This window comes from Plectropomus leopardus, chromosome 11 (assembly GCF_026936395.1).
Source record: "Plectropomus leopardus strain MGB_pleo_1.0 chromosome 11, ASM2693639v1, whole genome shotgun sequence".
NCBI classification, from domain to species: domain Eukaryota; kingdom Metazoa; phylum Chordata; class Actinopteri; order Perciformes; family Serranidae; genus Plectropomus; species Plectropomus leopardus.
In genome coordinates this window covers 507,785-525,340 of record NC_142186.1, presented here as the reverse complement: position 1 = coordinate 525,340, position 17,556 = coordinate 507,785, and the positions used below count along the sequence as shown (strand labels likewise).

General features: G+C 40.0%; 1 protein-coding gene across 2 annotated transcripts in view; it reads left to right on the top strand.

Annotated features, from left to right (window-relative positions):
• Window positions 1-143: 143 nt before the first annotated feature.
• The window catches only part of ano10a (anoctamin 10a), a 31,080-nt gene continuing 13,667 nt past the window's right edge, over window positions 144-17,556 (top strand). Inside the window, exons 1-11 of one of the 2 annotated variants that reach the window (XM_088084924.1) lie at window positions 144-482; window positions 4,688-4,736; window positions 6,258-6,413; window positions 6,489-6,686; window positions 9,496-9,630; window positions 13,876-13,995; window positions 14,469-14,653; window positions 15,510-15,894; window positions 16,601-16,656; window positions 16,780-16,854; window positions 17,310-17,498. In XM_088084924.1, the coding sequence (XP_087941050.1) occupies window positions 6,278-6,413; window positions 6,489-6,686; window positions 9,496-9,630; window positions 13,876-13,995; window positions 14,469-14,653; window positions 15,510-15,894; window positions 16,601-16,656; window positions 16,780-16,854; window positions 17,310-17,498 (1,479 nt within the window). In that variant the 5' untranslated portion in view covers window positions 144-482; window positions 4,688-4,736; window positions 6,258-6,277. The remainder of the gene's footprint in view (window positions 483-4,687; window positions 4,737-6,257; window positions 6,414-6,488; window positions 6,687-9,495; window positions 9,631-13,875; window positions 13,996-14,468; window positions 14,654-15,509; window positions 15,895-16,600; window positions 16,657-16,779; window positions 16,855-17,309; window positions 17,499-17,556) is intronic. The other variant, XM_042489480.2, reaches the window with a different exon arrangement.

Genomic DNA, 17,556 nt, shown 5'->3' with positions numbered 1-17,556 from the left:
TGACAGAGGAACTCTGACGGACAGGGTGCATTCGAATAGACTCACTTAGAGTGCCGGGGCGTATTCGGCCACAAACTGAACCGTTTGTAAATTCGGAGCGCTGTTGGAATGTACCACAGTGTGCTCTGGCTTAGTGTCAGTGCAGACGGAGCAGCTGAGCGCCGGGCGCAGTGACTGTGTGGGGACTTTATCTGTTCCTTTATCCACGTAGAAATAGAACTTAGTTGGAACAACAGCGCTGTCATCTTAGTACTGAGTGTTTGATTGGATTGACCTACACACCCATATTGTCGAAGACCTGTTGATTTGTTGTTTGAGTTAGCGGTGTCTTCACGTTTGAACTGCATCCGTCCCCGCCCACTGCAGCATTTCTGTGACACAAAACAAGCGCACGCGCCACCCATCGTCAGCCACTGCGGAAGTAGCTTTTCTAAACATTTCCTAAACGCTGTGACGGCTGCTGCTCAGCGGGGACACAGCTGGTGAGTAGCTAGCTATGCGATATTAACAGTTTACTTAGTCAGTAAGTGGTGCTTATTATCCGTAGCACAGATGATTGACTCAGCGCTGACAGTTGTCGGCACACTAACGTGTTGCTGTTTGGTTCAGAGCTTGTCTTCCTCAATGTAGGACTTTCGCATGTTCACTCAACTAAATATTAATGTCTCTAGGTTATCGACACCTTATATACAAAAATTCAATACAATACAAATACAAAAAAGTTAACCGCAATTTCCAATAGAACTATTGGCAGTCTACCTCATCATAAACGTGGGCCTGTTCTTTGCAAACAAGCTGTAAATAAAGATTGCAGATAAGCTACAGATCTTACATATCTAGACTTATTGTAGTATGAAACAATGAGGTGTAATCTACATTACATGTAGTGTCCCAGTTCCAAGGCTCCGCTATTTTACATGTTATGTTATGTTATGTTATGTTATGTTATGTTATGTTATGTTATGTTATGTTTTTTCATGTCATGTCATGTCATTTTCCAGTTAACTGCAGACTGCCACTATCCATTCTGATCACTCCCTCCTGTGCTCTCCTGCTATGACGAGTTGAAATGTTTCCTAAAGAATTCCTGCCCCAAATTGAATCTTAAAACCAAATTTCAACAATTCATTCTCTTTCATTGGTTACTTAACCATCTGAAACCTGGGGGAAATGTTTTTTTTTTAAATTTATTTATTTATTTATGTTTTTCAGAAAACATGGTAAGAATGTAATTAGCAACTTAAGAAGAAATGACCAAGGAATTTGTAAAAGCACAAAAAACATTACCTGAAAATAAGTCAGTCAGTCATTTTCTGTAACCGCTTGTCCTCGTAAGGGTCGCGGGGGGGCTGGCGCCTATCCCAGCTGTCATCGGGCAGAAGGCGGGGTACACCCTGGACAGGTCGCCAGACTATCACAGGACTGACACATATAGACAGACAACCATACACGCACACAGTCACACCTAAGGGCAATTTAGAGTCACCAATCAACCTGGGCTGCATGTCTTTGGACTGTGGGAGGAAGCCGGAGACCCCGGAACATGCAAACTCCGCACAGAGGGGCCCCCAAATTACCTGAAAATTTGAACAAACCAAAGAAAATGTCATCTTTAAAAAAAAAAAAAGTAAATAAAAAAAAACTGGAAAAAAATCTGCTTTACATTATAATAATTAGTCAAAATAATTTTAAATATGTCATTGACAATTATAATGTAATCCTTTAGACATTTTTCCCCAGCTTTTTTAAAATTCAGTTTCTAAATCTATAATTTCTTGCAGTTTATGGGAGATTTCGTGCCAAGTTGCTCATTGCTTTTTTCCCATGTTTTTGAAAGAAAATGCACCAGTGTTATGGTTCAAAGGTTTAAATACTTTAAAAAGCATTGGAATGCAGCACAAGAAAAGTGATGGTTTCAAGGGGTTAAGTACAAGATAATGCAAAACCAAAATATGTCTTACTGTCTTTCTGAAATCGGTTTGTATTACTGTGAATAGTCCCTTTCAGAAAAATAACAACACAGTGGACACAGAATTAGAATTCTAAATGCCCTGCACAGCCACACTGTAATGTACAGCATTACACAACAGCAGCAACATAAGAAAAGTGAAATAACTTTGACAGAGTTGTTACTGAACATAACTTCCTTCAGTAAGACCAATCACACTATCAGTTTGAGAGTGACAGCAGGCTCTCAGCCTGTCTCTTTTACTGAAATGCTAGAGCTACCTTTGTTATTCTGGATGTGGGATGGATGTGCCCACAGCCACACAAAAACGTGAATAATTCACACACTCACACACACATTACCACATGTTCAGCCAATTAATTTTCTAATAAATCAACTAATTGTTTCAGCTGCACTGATGTATTTTCATATTTTTGCTTTGAATTTGTAAAGTAGTTATCTAATAAAAGTAGTGGAGTAAAAAAGTACAATATTCCCTCTGATATTTAGTGGGGTAGAAGTGGAAAGTGGCATGAGATTTAGATTATGAAGTAACCTCGGATTGGTACTTAAGTACAGTACTTGAGTAGATGTACTTAATTACAGTTCAGCTCTGGTCAACAAAGGGATGCACAGTAACTGAAATTACAGTAATTGGGATCAACAGACTGAGTATACTTGTATCCCTTTATCCCATAAATCTAATAATCCAGTCATTATAATTCCTCAAAAACATTATCTAAATTTGATTATGTGATATTAGTGCATTTTTAAGTGCTCCAAATATAAAACTTATTTTTCCTCATGTTGGACAACAATTTATAGCCTTTGAAAGGGGGATGTTTTTTCTCTTATTTTGGTAAGATTCCCCTGGACCACTTGTAAAATTTTCTCTCACCAGGAGAAAAGCTAAAATAAGAAAACATCGGTGAATCCCAAAAATCAGTCGGTACTAACAAAATAAGAACAAATCCTGGATATGAGCAAAATTAAGATAAAATTTGTTCATATATAGTTCCTTGCACGAGGTCCCATGTTGTCCGGATTATAGTTATTAGCACTTTAACAATACACTGTTTAGTAGAGTTACATTTTGTTGACCTCTTTAGAACTCTTTAACTCTAAATTTGTTGCCTTCAGTTATTTGCTCTGTAAAAAATTTTTTTGGGGGAAAAAAAAAACAAACACCATTGTTGAACTCTTAAACCTGTGTTCTTGCTTTGGCCTATGACTTTGTGGTCCACAACAGTGGATCAATGATATGGCACTTCTTTGTGGTGTTCATATAGTTGATGTTGGTGTTCATTTTTTCTTTTTAAATATTTTTGAGGATCTAGTTTACAGTTTCTGGTTTTAATCAAATTTGGGAGAAGGATGATGGCAAAAACGTTCATGTGGTGTAACCTTAAAAGCTTTTCACAAAATAATTAAACCTTTTTAAAAAATGGTGAAATTGTGTGTTACCCTATTACCTAGTTTGGCATAATCTTTCCTTAGATTTATTTTATAGTAAATAAAAGTAATGGAACACCATTGTTCTGAATATTATTATTGATTTGGGAAAGAATGTCAGTCAAGTCAACTTGGTGAAGAGTCAAGGTGAAGTCATTGCCAGTTTATTACTACTGTGGAGGAGGACCGATGCTAACAGCTGCATGCCACACTTGGTAGCTCTCTTCAACTCTTTCAAACCCAGCTTGACATCACTTTTGAACCTTTGAACCCTGAGCAACTTGGCAAAAATGTCCCGTAAATTGCAATAAATACGTAGATTTATAATTATCACAGTTATATATTTTAATTTATTTTGCAGAATTATTATAATTTAAAAAATCAGGTCATTTCCTTGTGTTCTTTTTTGTGTGCTTATTTTCAGGTTATTTACTTGTACTTTTACTAATTTCTTAATAATTTCTTTTGAAGTGTCTCATTACCTTGTGCCTATATTTTTAAAAGAAATCAAGCCCAGTGATTTGCCCAGGTTTCAAAGAGTTAATTGTGTTGGTATATGTTTGCAAGACTGGACTAGCACTTGTAGGAAATTCATTCAACTTAATCTTCAAACATTCCATGTTTTTCAGTGAAGTCTTGTTGCTTTCTCCCTCAGACACTGCCTGTTAACAGTAGGTGTCATTGTAGGTGTCAGAGCTAAATGACTTTTTGTCTTATGCCCAGAGCATGATGAAGACAATATTTTCAATAGCTTATGATGAAAGAGTTGAGCAAGCTTTTTTTCGTGTTCATACACTTCATTACCTATTACCATAATAACTAGTACAGATGCTTCAGCCTTCACTAAAATGGAAAACAGCTTTACCCTTTCCGAGGAAGCGCAGTCCAACTGTCAGCCTATGTTGTCTAATCACTAAAAGACAAAATTATACAGTTACCTGAAATAATATCCATTTTAAATATCTACATTAGAGGACCATTTCTAAAATAAAGAACTAAGGATTACAGCAACCAGCCACTTCAAAACAGACATATGGGGCAATAAGATGGAATGAGCCATGACCTACTCTATGGATTTTTGTCTTCATCATCCGTAACAGCATATAGAAAAACAAAGCTTTTATTTTGGAAAAATCTCAGCTATGATTTTTTTTTTCCGTTTACGTCTGCTGCAATAAGCAGCGTGACTGTGACGTCGGTGGGCGTACAGGTCAGGCTTGCTGTGCTGCTTTGTGTCATGAAACTTAAGACTGCAGACATGTTGTTTCTAATCTAATCTGTTCACAGATCAGTCCAGAGTCTGGAAGAGCAGTTTCCTTCACAGACACAGATCTGGGTGAGTACTGAGATTTCCTGATGCATATCCAGAAAAACCGTCAGTGCTTGTCACACTGCCGATTTCTGCTGCAGCAGTCTGGCTTTCCAGCTCTTCTTTTCCACTAGTGCCTGTCTTCCAAACACGTGGCCTGACCAGTCAGCCCCTCCTTCTCTCTGTCAGCTGTTTCTGTCAGTAGACTTCATCTGTGCTGTGTTCTCAGGCCCCCGCCCTTACAGCGTATGGCTGTGGAATGCATTTATTGACCCTCTACAGTAATGATATCACTTGTAATGATAAGATCCCTTGATTGCTGGGAGTGCACTATGGAGCATGGAGCAGCTCTAGACACACCTGAAAGCCTGTCCCTAAGATTTCCAGAATAAGGGTTCAGGCAGATCCCTTTACTCAGTTTCCTTTGAGCTGAAATGAGCTGATAGAAATATGAAATTTGTCCCAATAACTGGCAATGACATGCAAATGCTTCAAACGAAATATGACTCAAAACGGCCACATAGCCACTGTAGTTAATACCTAAAAATGTGATTGGCAAAAGGCCACGGCCCTCATGCAGCAAGTCTGATTGACTTGAATTTTGGCACGCCTGTGCAGCTCAACAAAAAAACCTTTTTGACCATTTAAGTCCACAAAAATTGATTTTTTTCCCCAATTTGCATAATGTGAAAAACAGTAAAATGACATTTGTTTAAAATTTTATTCTATCAGCAAAACTTTTTGGAACACAGTCTTGGTGGACAAGGAAACACATATCTATCAGATGTGAGCACTGAACAACAAATGCAGAATTGGTTATAGCATAACACAAATAAGACTGTAAATCAGACATTGTTTCTCTAATTATTCCAAAACTTGAATGAATGAATGAATGTAGTTTGTACAGTTTGTAAAGTTTTCTGCAGTTGACCAGTAGGAAGTAGTATTGCCAAAGAAGAGCTTGGCCCAGCAGGGATTTGGATGTAAATGAGTGAGCATCATAAAACCTGCTGGTTATTTTCATTGCAGTTGTCATAAGCTGTCAACAGTCTTCAAGTTTCAAACATTCATGCTGACTTGAACCCCAGAGTCGCCTCTTGCGGCTATATTTTATAATCCGATTTTTGTTATGTCACGCCCATTTTTTGTATTTGTGGTCAATATCAATTAACCTTTCAGAGTATGTTGCTAGAAGACATGTAGACAGTTTCGCCAACTTTTGTGATGACTGGCTAAAAGGCTGTATCATCTTGCAGGAATTTGTGAAAACTTTCCCGAAGAAAAAAACAAAAAGAGTCAAAGCAAAAACAAAACACTTTCAACCCTTTGGGCTTAAACACCATAGTAATAATAATAATAAACAGCAGTTTCAACAGGGTCCTTGCACACCGTTGGTGCTTGGACCCCAACAATAACATTAAACCGTCACAAACTCAGTAAGGTTCTGCCCCTTCAGAGCTTTAAGCCAAATAAAATACTCTCTTTCTCTCAGACAAGCACCACAAGACATTTTGTCCTGCATTGATTTCTCTCTTATTTGTTGTGCAGGTGCTCTGGGAAAGGGGACTATGCTGCAGGGGCCATCCATAGACATAAGTGGCTCCAGGTTCACTCCTCTGGTGGTGCTGGAGCTGGCCTCAGACACCAAGGAGGAAGCCATTGCATGGCTACTGAGGAGGATAAGAGACCAACAACAGAATGGAGGTGTGGAAGTTAAAGTAAATCTGTGTCCCTGTTTGCCATTCCATTCAGTGTTATTAACCCCATCATTTCTCCCAGGTGCTGAGCTGCTGGTGGAGCAGCTGGCCCCTGGAGTGCAGGGTCAGGAGAAGGGTAACCTCAACATGTTCCTGGTCGGGGCCACATGGCAGAGGCTGCTCTCTGGTGCTGAGGATGTAGGCCTCTTCAAGGAGTTCAATGATGGATCCATGAGAGGCTTTACCTGTGCTAACAAACACAACTTCAAAGACTTTAAAGGTACAGGCCAGCAGGAAACTGCATGAAGGCAGTTTAGTCTTGGAAATATTTCTGCTGAATATGTTCTTACTTAAAGCAGCTATAATCAGTATTCTTACTGTAAACAAATTTGAAAACAATGTGGCGATGTGAGGGGGTGAGTGAGTGAACAATGAGCTTTGTAGCATTACAGCTTATTGTTTATCTGTCTGGGCCACAACTTCACTGTTCTGAGTCACTCTCATTGCTCTCATCGCGTCATTTTTAGCTGCATATGGCAGCTGTTTTCAAAGTTCAAAAAAGCTACAGAAACTAACTGTACACTACCTGCTCAGCAGCACTCAGCAGACAGACACAGACTAGCTGGTGAGCACAGGCTACATCTTCAATAATACCTTTCCGTTTTAAATCTGTAAACCTTGTTACATTCATGTTTAGCGTTCACACCACTCCTGTGTTCGGGAACCCCTAAAAAAGAAACCTTTGTGTTTTTGTTTGGTTGGGCAGAAAGGGAGACTTTTGAAAACTATGACTTATATTAGTTTTATATTAGTGTTCAGTCACAAAATGTCAAACCAAAACATTACAGCTCCAGGACTATTTTTGCTTTCCAGTGACTCCTAAGCTGTTCTCTGCTGCCTTTACTATCTTATACACTTTCATTAAGAGTTCCATCTCAGTGTTGGTCCACACAAAGAAATCTAGTCTTTCCTGGTATTTTCTTTAACTATGCAACCAGTTGTTGAGAGACAATCTGCATCCTCTTTACATGGGTACACACATGCCCAGTGTGTGTGTGAATGGTCATGGTTTGTGTGTAGAGTGCAGAAAGAGAATATTTCTGAAAACACAAAGGCACTTTTAAAATTAAACCATATTAGTGTGGATGTAGCCTTAGTGTAGCATTTAGCATGTGAAGAGACACATTTTTCCATCAGGAGTTGGTAGACAACAAAACACAAAGGGTCATCACTGGGCTTACATTCATCACATCGACACAAACACAACTCCAAATAGATGATCATGTTGCTGTGTAACTGCCGGCTGCAGCTGCTAGCTTACGGGTTTACTGTATTAAAGGTCTGGTGTGTAAGCTTTAGGAGCATCAATTGGCAGAAATTGCATATAATATTCATAACTATTTTGTCATCAGTGGATAATCACCAGAAAGTAAAACTTGTCATGTTTTTGTTACCTTAGAATGAGCTGTTATCTATCTATCTATCTATATCTACACATGGAGTTGGTCCTCTTCCATGCTGTCTGGCACCTTGTTTCTACAGAAGCCCAGAATGGACAAACCAAATGCTGGCTGTAGATAGGGCTATTTGCGTTTCACATCGGCCGCTGTAATCCTCCTACATAATTGACGCAGTGGTGAAGTTTTAGTTTTGTAAACTCACCACTTGATGCCACTAAATCCTTCACACTGGATCTTTAACTTAAAAGGTCATGATATGATAATTTGGTGCTCCTGAGTTGTGTCCACTGTTTTCCAGGTAGCCAAAAGAATTAGTTATTGCGTCTGATAGCCCTGACACACCAAGTCGAAGGTCAGCTGTTGGTCAATGTTGGGCCGTCGATTAGTGTTCGTTGCCCTAGTCGCTTCTTGGTGTGTCCTGCACTGTTGACGCTTGTGGGCACTAGGGTCTGTTTTTCGGCAGTTCAGCATTTATAATCAGTGACAGTGATGGCAGTTCATCGGCAGCTCAGCTCAGAGCATGAGCATGAGTGAAACAGAAGTAGGGAAAGTAAACAAAGAGCTAGAATAAGGCCAAAACAGCTTTTTCTAACAGGTCAGATAGTTTTTCTGTAGCCAGTGAGCTCTTTAGCAGAAACGCTTGCTGATGGGTTGTGTTCTTGGTAAATATGTTGTGTTCTTTCATCATTAGATTGTGTTGTTAATGTGCTAACTGGCTAAATAGCATCAAGATGCTCTTACTGTTTACTTTTTGAATGACAGTTACAGACAAGCTCCATCTGCTAGTATGGAGCGGTATTTCCTCTCATGCAGATGCAGAATGAATGTGCTGGTTGGTCAATGGTGGTAGTCTTTGTGTGTTCATGTGCAACTTTTGGCTGAGACAGGCTATACAGACTATGGACGCAGCAGGAGACTTTCAAGTGCTGCTTGTTCTCTAAAGTCGGTTTGTTGTGTCTGGGCCGATGTCGCCAATGGCTGATGTCGCAGGTATAGTTCTGTAAAATACTACAAACTATCAGTGACTTCCAGAATGTAGCGTTATCTCACACATCCTGTGTGGAATTCAGATAAAAATGCAATCTTACTACCTTTTGAAGCCAGTCTCTTGATGAATGACTGAGAATGCACATGTAAGGGACACTTGCGGGATTGCAGTAAGTTTGAGTTGCTGATTTGAGACTGGAAACTGTATTGTGTAGTATCACAATGTTTAATATGTGTCATATAAGCATATTTAAGCTTCTGTTGTATCAAACATAAAAAGTTTATTCATGACTGAATGAAACCTGACTGATTAATCACAAATAATCTGTAGATAAATCAGAAATGAGAGTAATTATAAGCGTCACCTGTAAAGTGGTGAAGTCAAATGAGTCACTGCAGTTTGATATAACAGGATTATGACTGATGTTTTCTAATCATCAGTACTCCTCTTGCAAGGTACTCTGAAATCAGAAGAGCTGGAAAATGAATGGGAGTGTCGGAACGAACTGTTGTCATTGTAACTGACACACTGACTGCAGTTTGAAATCAATGAGCTCAGTGTAAGAGCCTCTGAGCTGAGTAACATGGCTCTGTTGTCAATGTCCTGTGATGTTTGTATCTGCTCTGTCTCTGTCTCTGCAGGGGATGGGGACTCCTTCCTCAGCATGGCTGAGTGTCAGTACATCATTAAACATGAGTTGGACACATTACGCGCCAAAGATGAGACTCATGTACCAGGACACGCTGAGGCCAAGCTCTACCCTGGGAAATCTATCAGTAAGTGTCTGTCTGCTCTCACTCTGTCACTGTGAAATTCAAATAGGCTCCAGGTTACCATATCTTGGTATGTACAGTATGAATATATCTGCATAGGCAGGAAGTCAACTGACAGAAAGTTAATTGTCAACCATCGTCATCATCATCATTAGGGCTGGGCGATATGGCCTAAAAATAAAATATCAATGTACGATTTTAATTAATTTTTATCCCTCTTAAAAACAGTCAAGAAATGACAAAGAAATTCCTCAAAACAAGTTTTGCTTTAATTTTAAAAATAAAAATTAAGAAAGGTAAACTGAAAAATGTAGAGGGCTTCAAGTCAGTATTGCATATTGCACAATTTTGCATATTAAACAGTTTTGCAGTTGAAGCAGTGGAGTATTGAAAATGATCAATCCTGAAATCATACAGCCGTCATGCATCATGAGTTTCATGTTAACAAATAATGCTGTTGTTTGTGTTAAACTGAGTGGACCACAGGTCTGTTGTAGTGGAGTCAAACCGCATCCCCTCCAGCTCTCTGAAATCTTTTCACATGTTCAGTTGTACAGATGAGGCGGGGTGGCTGGTAGCACATACTGTAGCTGGGGAGGATAGTTTTTAGCATGTGGATAAGCCTGCAGGCTTTTCCGCTGTATATATGGACACCGTATCTTTAGTAATATGCAGTGCGACTGACTCAGTAACAGCTCTGCATCGGGCAGCTTTCCTGTCATACGGGACACAACCGGAAAACGGTTCTACTAATGTCGGGTGCTTTTTTCTGGCTGTTTGTGGGCTGATGCCATCTTGTGCATCTCGGGGACACATTTCTCCCACTTGGCTGCAACCTCTGTTTGAGATGTTGAAATAAAGCTGACATACTGCTGCCTTTAGTTGTAACAGACTTTAAAAAAACTTTGCAGCAGACTGTGGTTTGTTCAGAATCTGACACTGCAAAACCGAATCAGTTCCAAAAGACTGAAGAGACTGTGTCTTTTTTGGGAACAAACTCTTTATTGTCATTTATGCTTGCTGTCATGTTGTTTTGTTTGTGTATCTCAAGGAGATAAGCACAGGGGTGGGGGCATAGAGGGGGATAGCCCACTATGAACTATGGGAACCCAAAGGGAGCGACAGAGGAAGTTAAAGAGAAAATCTGCATTTTCATTTTTAATATCGTCCCAAACAGCAAATTCAAATTAATTGATAAAAATCAGTTTATTGCACAGCACTAATTCAAATGTGAATATCTTTGAGTGTTGGAATGTTCATTTACAAAAGAAGTCACTAAAAGATGTCACCTTGGACTTCAAAAACTAAAGGCTCTAAAAGCTGAACGATAAATTGTTTTTTGGGGAAATAATTAACAGATGAATGGAAAATAAAAGTAAAGGTTAAATGCTGCTCTAAATGGCACTTTCAGACACATTGATCTGAGTGTGTCTTTCAGACACATTGGAACTAAAAGTTCCAAATTAGAAAAAAAAACCCTGAAATACTGAGCACTGGATACCTGGAAAAGAAATAAAGAAACAAACCAAAAAAAAAGAATTTTATTTCTGCTTATCCATCGCAAACACATTGCTCTCTGTCTGCACTGGATGACGCAACGCAAAGCGGTACATTTTGTTTGGAAGAATAATGAGAGTTGTGAGCAAAGAAATCTGGATAAGACTGGTGTGCCATGGATCACAGGTTTTCTTGCTCTGATCGCTCTCAGCCGTCTGCTCTCAGCTGTCTGCTCTCCCTTTTTCTCCTTCTCTCTCTCTGTCACTCACCCACACACTCACTATGGCACACAGTACACACTCTTTACACTCTTAGAGTGTGTGTCCACATAGCTGCGACAGAGTTTCAGTCTCTGTTGTGATAGTTTCTGACTGACATCTTACAGCTCAGGATGGTCAGAAGCTTAAGGAGCTGCAATGACTTCACCAGCGCCTTTCTGAAAAAAGATTCTGGGCATAGCTCTTTCTCTAGGAAGTGACATGCAGCCTTGTACACTCTCGTTATTGGGAACTACTGAGAAAAGATGCTGCTGCTCGTAAAAAAAATGCTGTGGACACAGGCCCTTATAACACTGCTTTTCATTCTCAGCCCAGTTATATGGTTTTCTGGCTGGATATCAGACAGAACTGTCAACTCGTTACATTTTTATTTCCATCTTCAGTTTGACACTGTGTCCACTCTAACTGATTTCTGTGGGGGAGGAAGGTTAGATTTTCTTTAACTAATCACTAGAGACCCACATGTCTGCCTGAATCTAACATCATTTGAAGTCCACACTGAAGTGTTACCATGCCAACATATCTGTTTTGCCAGGGCTTTGAGATGGAGTGGTCCAAAGTAAAACACATGTATAATGTTGGGTGAGATTGAGAAGTCATGTCCCACTTTTCCCCCTCAAACAAGTATGTGTGCGACACTCAACTCAGAGGCCTTTTCAAAGTATCTGTGTGTTCAGCTCTCAGCGTGAACAGTCAAATGAAATGTGTTCATTAATGGAACTTTGTTAGTGTTTAGACTACCAAGATGATACCACAGGTAGGAAAGTAAAAGCAGAAACTGTCACAGACAGAGGAAGAGCTGCAGACAGCAGGCTCTGACTGCACCTCTGGTAATGGCTCACCTCCAACAGGTCAACTTAATTTACCTGCCTGTGTGAGTGAAAAACACACATTCCAAAATAACAGTGAAATTTAGGCTGCCACAGTAGCAATCTGAGACTCTGAGGCAAAGAAAAAGAATGAACTTCATATTATTTTAAAAAAGCAACCAAGTTAAACTGTATGAAATCAATTTACAGGCTCCATAAACTTTGAGAAGTGAATTGTGAATATGAATGAAAATCAAGTGTGTACGTGCCTTTTTTTTCTTTCTGTGAAATTGTTCAACAGTTCAGATCTTCTCTTTTTCAAACCTCGTATTTATAGAGCCTATTATCACAAAACATGGTTTGCCTCAGAGGGCTTTACAGTGTATGACATCCCTCTGCCCTCACATCACCCAAGGAAAAACTCCCAAAAAAGAACCCCTGTAACAGGAAAAAAAAGGAAGAAACCTCAGGACGAGCGGTAGAGGATGATGAGGGATCCCTCTTCCAGGACAGTTAGACGTGCAATAGATGTTGTAAATAACAAATGAAATACAATCATGGCAAAAAAGCAAGAGTAAGAGAGAGGGGAGGAGAGGGGGAGAGAGGGGAAGAGAGGCACAGCAATAATAGAAACAGATGCATGTCATATTACAATAACGATAGGTGTGAAATTATTAAATGCACTGTATGATGATGTTGAGGGTGATGATAAGAGTCTCATGCGTATATTGATAGGGAGGTGTCCAAAGACAAGATCACGGCATCGGCACAACCAGGACCAGACCACGATCAGGGCGAGCAGGCTGTACAGTATCATTGCAGCCACAGCACAAGCACAACCAGGGAGGGTCACAGCACCAGCACAGATATCACCACGATCAGGCACAGCCAAGGTTACAGCCAGGATCAGCGAAAAGAGGAAGGTCTTAAGTCTACCCTTAAAAGTGTAAACGGTGTCTGCCTCCCTGACCAAAACTGGAAGATGGTTCCATAAGAGAGAAGCATGGTAGCTGAAGGCTCTGGTTCCTATCCTACTTTTGGAGACTTTGGGAACCACAAGTAATCCTGCATTTTCAGAACGCAGTGATCTTGAGGGTTGGTAAGGAACTATGAGCTGCGACGGATAGGAATGAGCCTGACCATTTAGAGCTTTGTAAGTAAAGAGGAGGATTTCACTGGAAGGCCAGTGCAAAGAAGCTAAAACAGGAGAAATATGGTCCCTTGTCTTGGTTCCCGTTAGAACACGTGCAGCAGTGTTCTGCACCAGTTGGAAAGACCTAAGAGATTTGTTTGGGCAACCGAATAATAGGGAGTTACAGTAATCCAGCCTAGAGGTGACAAATGCATATCGTCATATCGAGATGTTTGCAGCTGAAAGTGCACTGTGTACAGCTGACTGCCTCATAGCTTTTGTTTGCCTGCCCTTCATTTTATAAAATGAAGCTTAAAGAATTTTTGGCTAGAAATGTGTATTCAAGCACACAAAATTTACTAAGGCTTTTTTCATGTCACTCAAAAGTCAGTGAAACATCTCCCAAATAATTGAAGCTTTGAGCAAATAAGCTTCACTCAACTACCTACATACAACATTTTCATCCACCGTTATATTGTTAAATCACATAAGATCAGTTGGCAAAAAATATGAAAAATGATTTACATCTTAGTTCGCAGACTGCAGTCCAAGGGGATCCTGATCCAAGTGTTTCCTCTCCACGAAAAAGTAGAGCTGAAGAGGCTGTCCTTTTCTTGGTACAAAAAGGTGAAGTTGTCCTTTCAGCCTCTTGGTAAGTAGAAGCACCAACTATCTGTCATTGTCAAGCTCACATAATCCACATTTTTGTTACAGTGTTTTCCACAGATTCAGTCTATGTGTGGCGGTAGCTGACCAAAGGACTTCTTCTTTCATTTAAATGTGTGCATCCACTTGTATCACTCTGTTTGCCCTCTCTAAATTCTGAGGAGTATGCTGCAATAAAGTACCAAACCAAACAACACTTCAAAAATATCTATATCTATTTGTGGCAGCAGATGTTTTAATCAGGTCAGGATGAATGTGTGGGAAAGATTACTACATTGCGATTACATGATGCCTCCTTTGCTGTTCAGCTCAGAGTTGTACTCAATCTTTGTAGATGTTTTACTCCTATTTTTATAATTATTATTTTATGATAATTTTCCTCTGTCATATTTGTGACTGACTTGCACATTGAAATAAATGTTTCTGCCTGCTATTTTCCTCTCCATTCTCTATCCCCAGATGACATCAGACACTACTATGGTGAGGGTCAGGCCCTCTACTTTGGCTTCCTGGAGTACTTTACCTTTGCCCTGCTTCCTATGGCTCTCATAGGAGTGCCATACTACCTGTTTGACTGGGAGGATTATGATAAATATGTCGTCTTTGCTGTGTTCAACCTGGTCTGGTGCACTGTTATCCTGGAGGTATGGACAGTGATTGTACATACTTAGAAACAATCTCAGAATACTCTCAGGAGCTTAAGCTAAGCATTTTTAGCAACGAGTCCTAGTTTAGGAGTGATTTAGGAAAAAGTAACACAGAGCAACTCACTTCCTTGCTTAGAGCGAGGAAGACATCTTATTGAGGAGGTGTGGTTGACTGTGTTGCTAGGTATTACACATTCTTTTAAAAGGTGTGATTGGTTGTCACAGACACTTGCTTTTGCGAGCCTGTGAAATGTGGACACCCAGTGGAAATTAAATGAATTGCATCACAATATGAGAAAGTGCAGTTTGTGTGATCACTGCAGCACTGTAACATTTTTCCAGTAGTGCAGTCTTAGTGTTGCAATCACTTCATTTCTGGCATTATATTGTTATTGTGCTGGGTGAGAGATGTGAGAGAATCTCTAATGAGATCGACCACAAACATTATCCCTGCACCATCTAATCTGCAGCGTTTAATTTGCTCACTGTCATCCAGTGTTTGGAAAATATTTCTCCTACCTCTTTGTGTTTCTATCATATTCTTCTCTTCATAAGACACTCTTAAGCCTCTCAGAAGTCCTCCTCCCTACTACTAACAGTATTTCACCTTAGAAGTTCTCTTACAGAAAGAATGATTTGTAAGTAACTTTTATCTTCCCCAAGACCAATTCTTAACTTCAAGGGGAAATTCTTAGAAAACATCATCATTCTAAGAATTCTGTTAGAGGACTATTAAAGAAATGTAATAAATAAATAAAGTGATAATGAAAGGGGTTTAATACATTGTTGCTTGAAGAAACATGAATCCAGTGAAAGGTAAGTAACGGATGGGCTTAACATTTCCTTCCACCAGTTATGGAAGCGTTGCAGTGCCTCACTAGCCTATCACTGGGGTACACTGAGCAGGAAGAAAGCCTTTGAAGAACCTCGGCCTGGTTTCCACGGTGTCCTTGGATTCAACCCTGTGACGGGCCGTGAGGAGCCTCTCTTCCCCAACGCCAAGAGACAGCTGCGTGTCTACCTCGTGTCCCTGCCCTTTGTCCTGCTCTGCCTCTACCTGTCTCTCCTCGTAATGATGATCTATTTTCAAATGGAGGGCTGGGCCCTGTCAGTCCATGATGAAGACCCCACTTTCTGGACAGGAATACTGTTGTTCATCCCCAGTATTATCTATGCTGTGGTCATAGAGATTATGAATCTCATCTACAGATATGCTGCTGAGTTCCTCACTGAGTGGGGTGAGTAGCACCCATTGATTTATGCACAGACACATGCATGTGCTAATGTTTGCTTTAGCAGGACTTAGTATAAAAACATGAACTAGACAATGCATCCCTTGCAAAAAATGTGTGTGAATGCTGAAATTAATTCAAAAGCATTGCTGAAAATGCAGAAGTAAAATGAATTGTATTAAAGATCTGGCAGAATTGAAAGCTCAACTGCATTACCAAAGAAAAAAAGCTGAGAGCCAAAATACATTGCCAAAAAGCTGAAAGCTAAACTGTTATATTGTAAAAGATGGGAGTTAACTGTTGAGGTTCACTGAAAAGGCTGAAAGAATAAGTGCTTTGTACTTGAAAAAGAAGAAAAAAGTTGAAAACAAGCATAAATGTTGAAGAGCAGAACATTTTCACATTTGAATGGCTTTTGCTGCATGAGGTATTCAGAAGTGGGAGCAGGCAAAAGAAAAATACAGGAAACGTATTATTACTTTGAAGCCTGTTTAAAACGATAAAATCTCAAGAAGACAGTATGGAGAGTAGTAGAATTTCATATTAAAGTGGACTGAAGACAAGAATTTTGTTTTCAATTCACTGCAAATAGAACATTTGGAAGAGCCTAAAATTCAACCATATTACCATTTACAGGATTTTATCTTGAAAATTCAGCTCTGTCTGACTTGTCTGACCTTTCCCAATTGTGTTTTACCTTCTGTGCTTTTAGAAAATCACAGGCTGGAGTCTTCCTATCAGAATCATTTGGTCCTCAAAGTATTAGTAGTGAGTATAAATCCTGTATTTCTGTTTTCCATAACATGGCCAGTTTGATCCCTGAGTGATCAGAGTGCAGCATTTCCTGTCAACACTAGACTTATAATGGCTGTCCTGACTCTTTCCTGGTAGTTCAACTTCTTCAACTGTTTCGCCTCGCTGTTTTACGTCGCCTTTGTCATGCAAGACATGGTGCTGCTCAGACAGGTAGGCCTACTTTACTTATTTTGTCAGGTTTCTTCTTTCCCTTTTTGCTTCCTCTCTGTACTCCTTTTTTTCTTATTTGATTGATTGTCTTTGATTTGTTCCCTTGTTTTTTGTGTTAATTTACTTTTGTTTCCTTTTTTCCTTCCTTGATCCCTTTAATACTTCACTCTACACTTTTCTACCTTTCCTGTCTTTGTTCAATTTTCTCTTTTTCCTCCACCACGCTGCCTCCCCACCCTCCATTTATCTTTCCTACTGTCCTCCTCTCTGTCCACTCTTTAATTTCTAACTTCACTTTCTTTGATTCTTTTTTCTGTTTCTCCACATTTATTTTTTTACGTCCCTTATTATTTATCCCACCTCCTCCCTTAAGTATTTTTCCTCCCCTCTTTCCATCCTTCCTCATCTTCCCCCACCTGGTTTCTGTTGTTCGCTCTCTTTGTGTCCGTATCCAGAGTCTGGCCACCCTGTTGATCACCAGTCAGATCTTGAATCAGTTTATGGAGGCCTTCCTGCCCTACTGGCTCCAGAGGAGACGCAACAAGAAGATGATCCGCAAAGTCCAGAGGAGAAGAACCCTGGAGGGGAAGGAGCTTCCTCTAGCCGAGCAGGTCCGGCTAGAGGCTGACATGAGCACGTACTTGGTAGGCACACATTCTGAAACAGACGGAAGGTTTTACGTGACTTTGTTATACTGTGAGT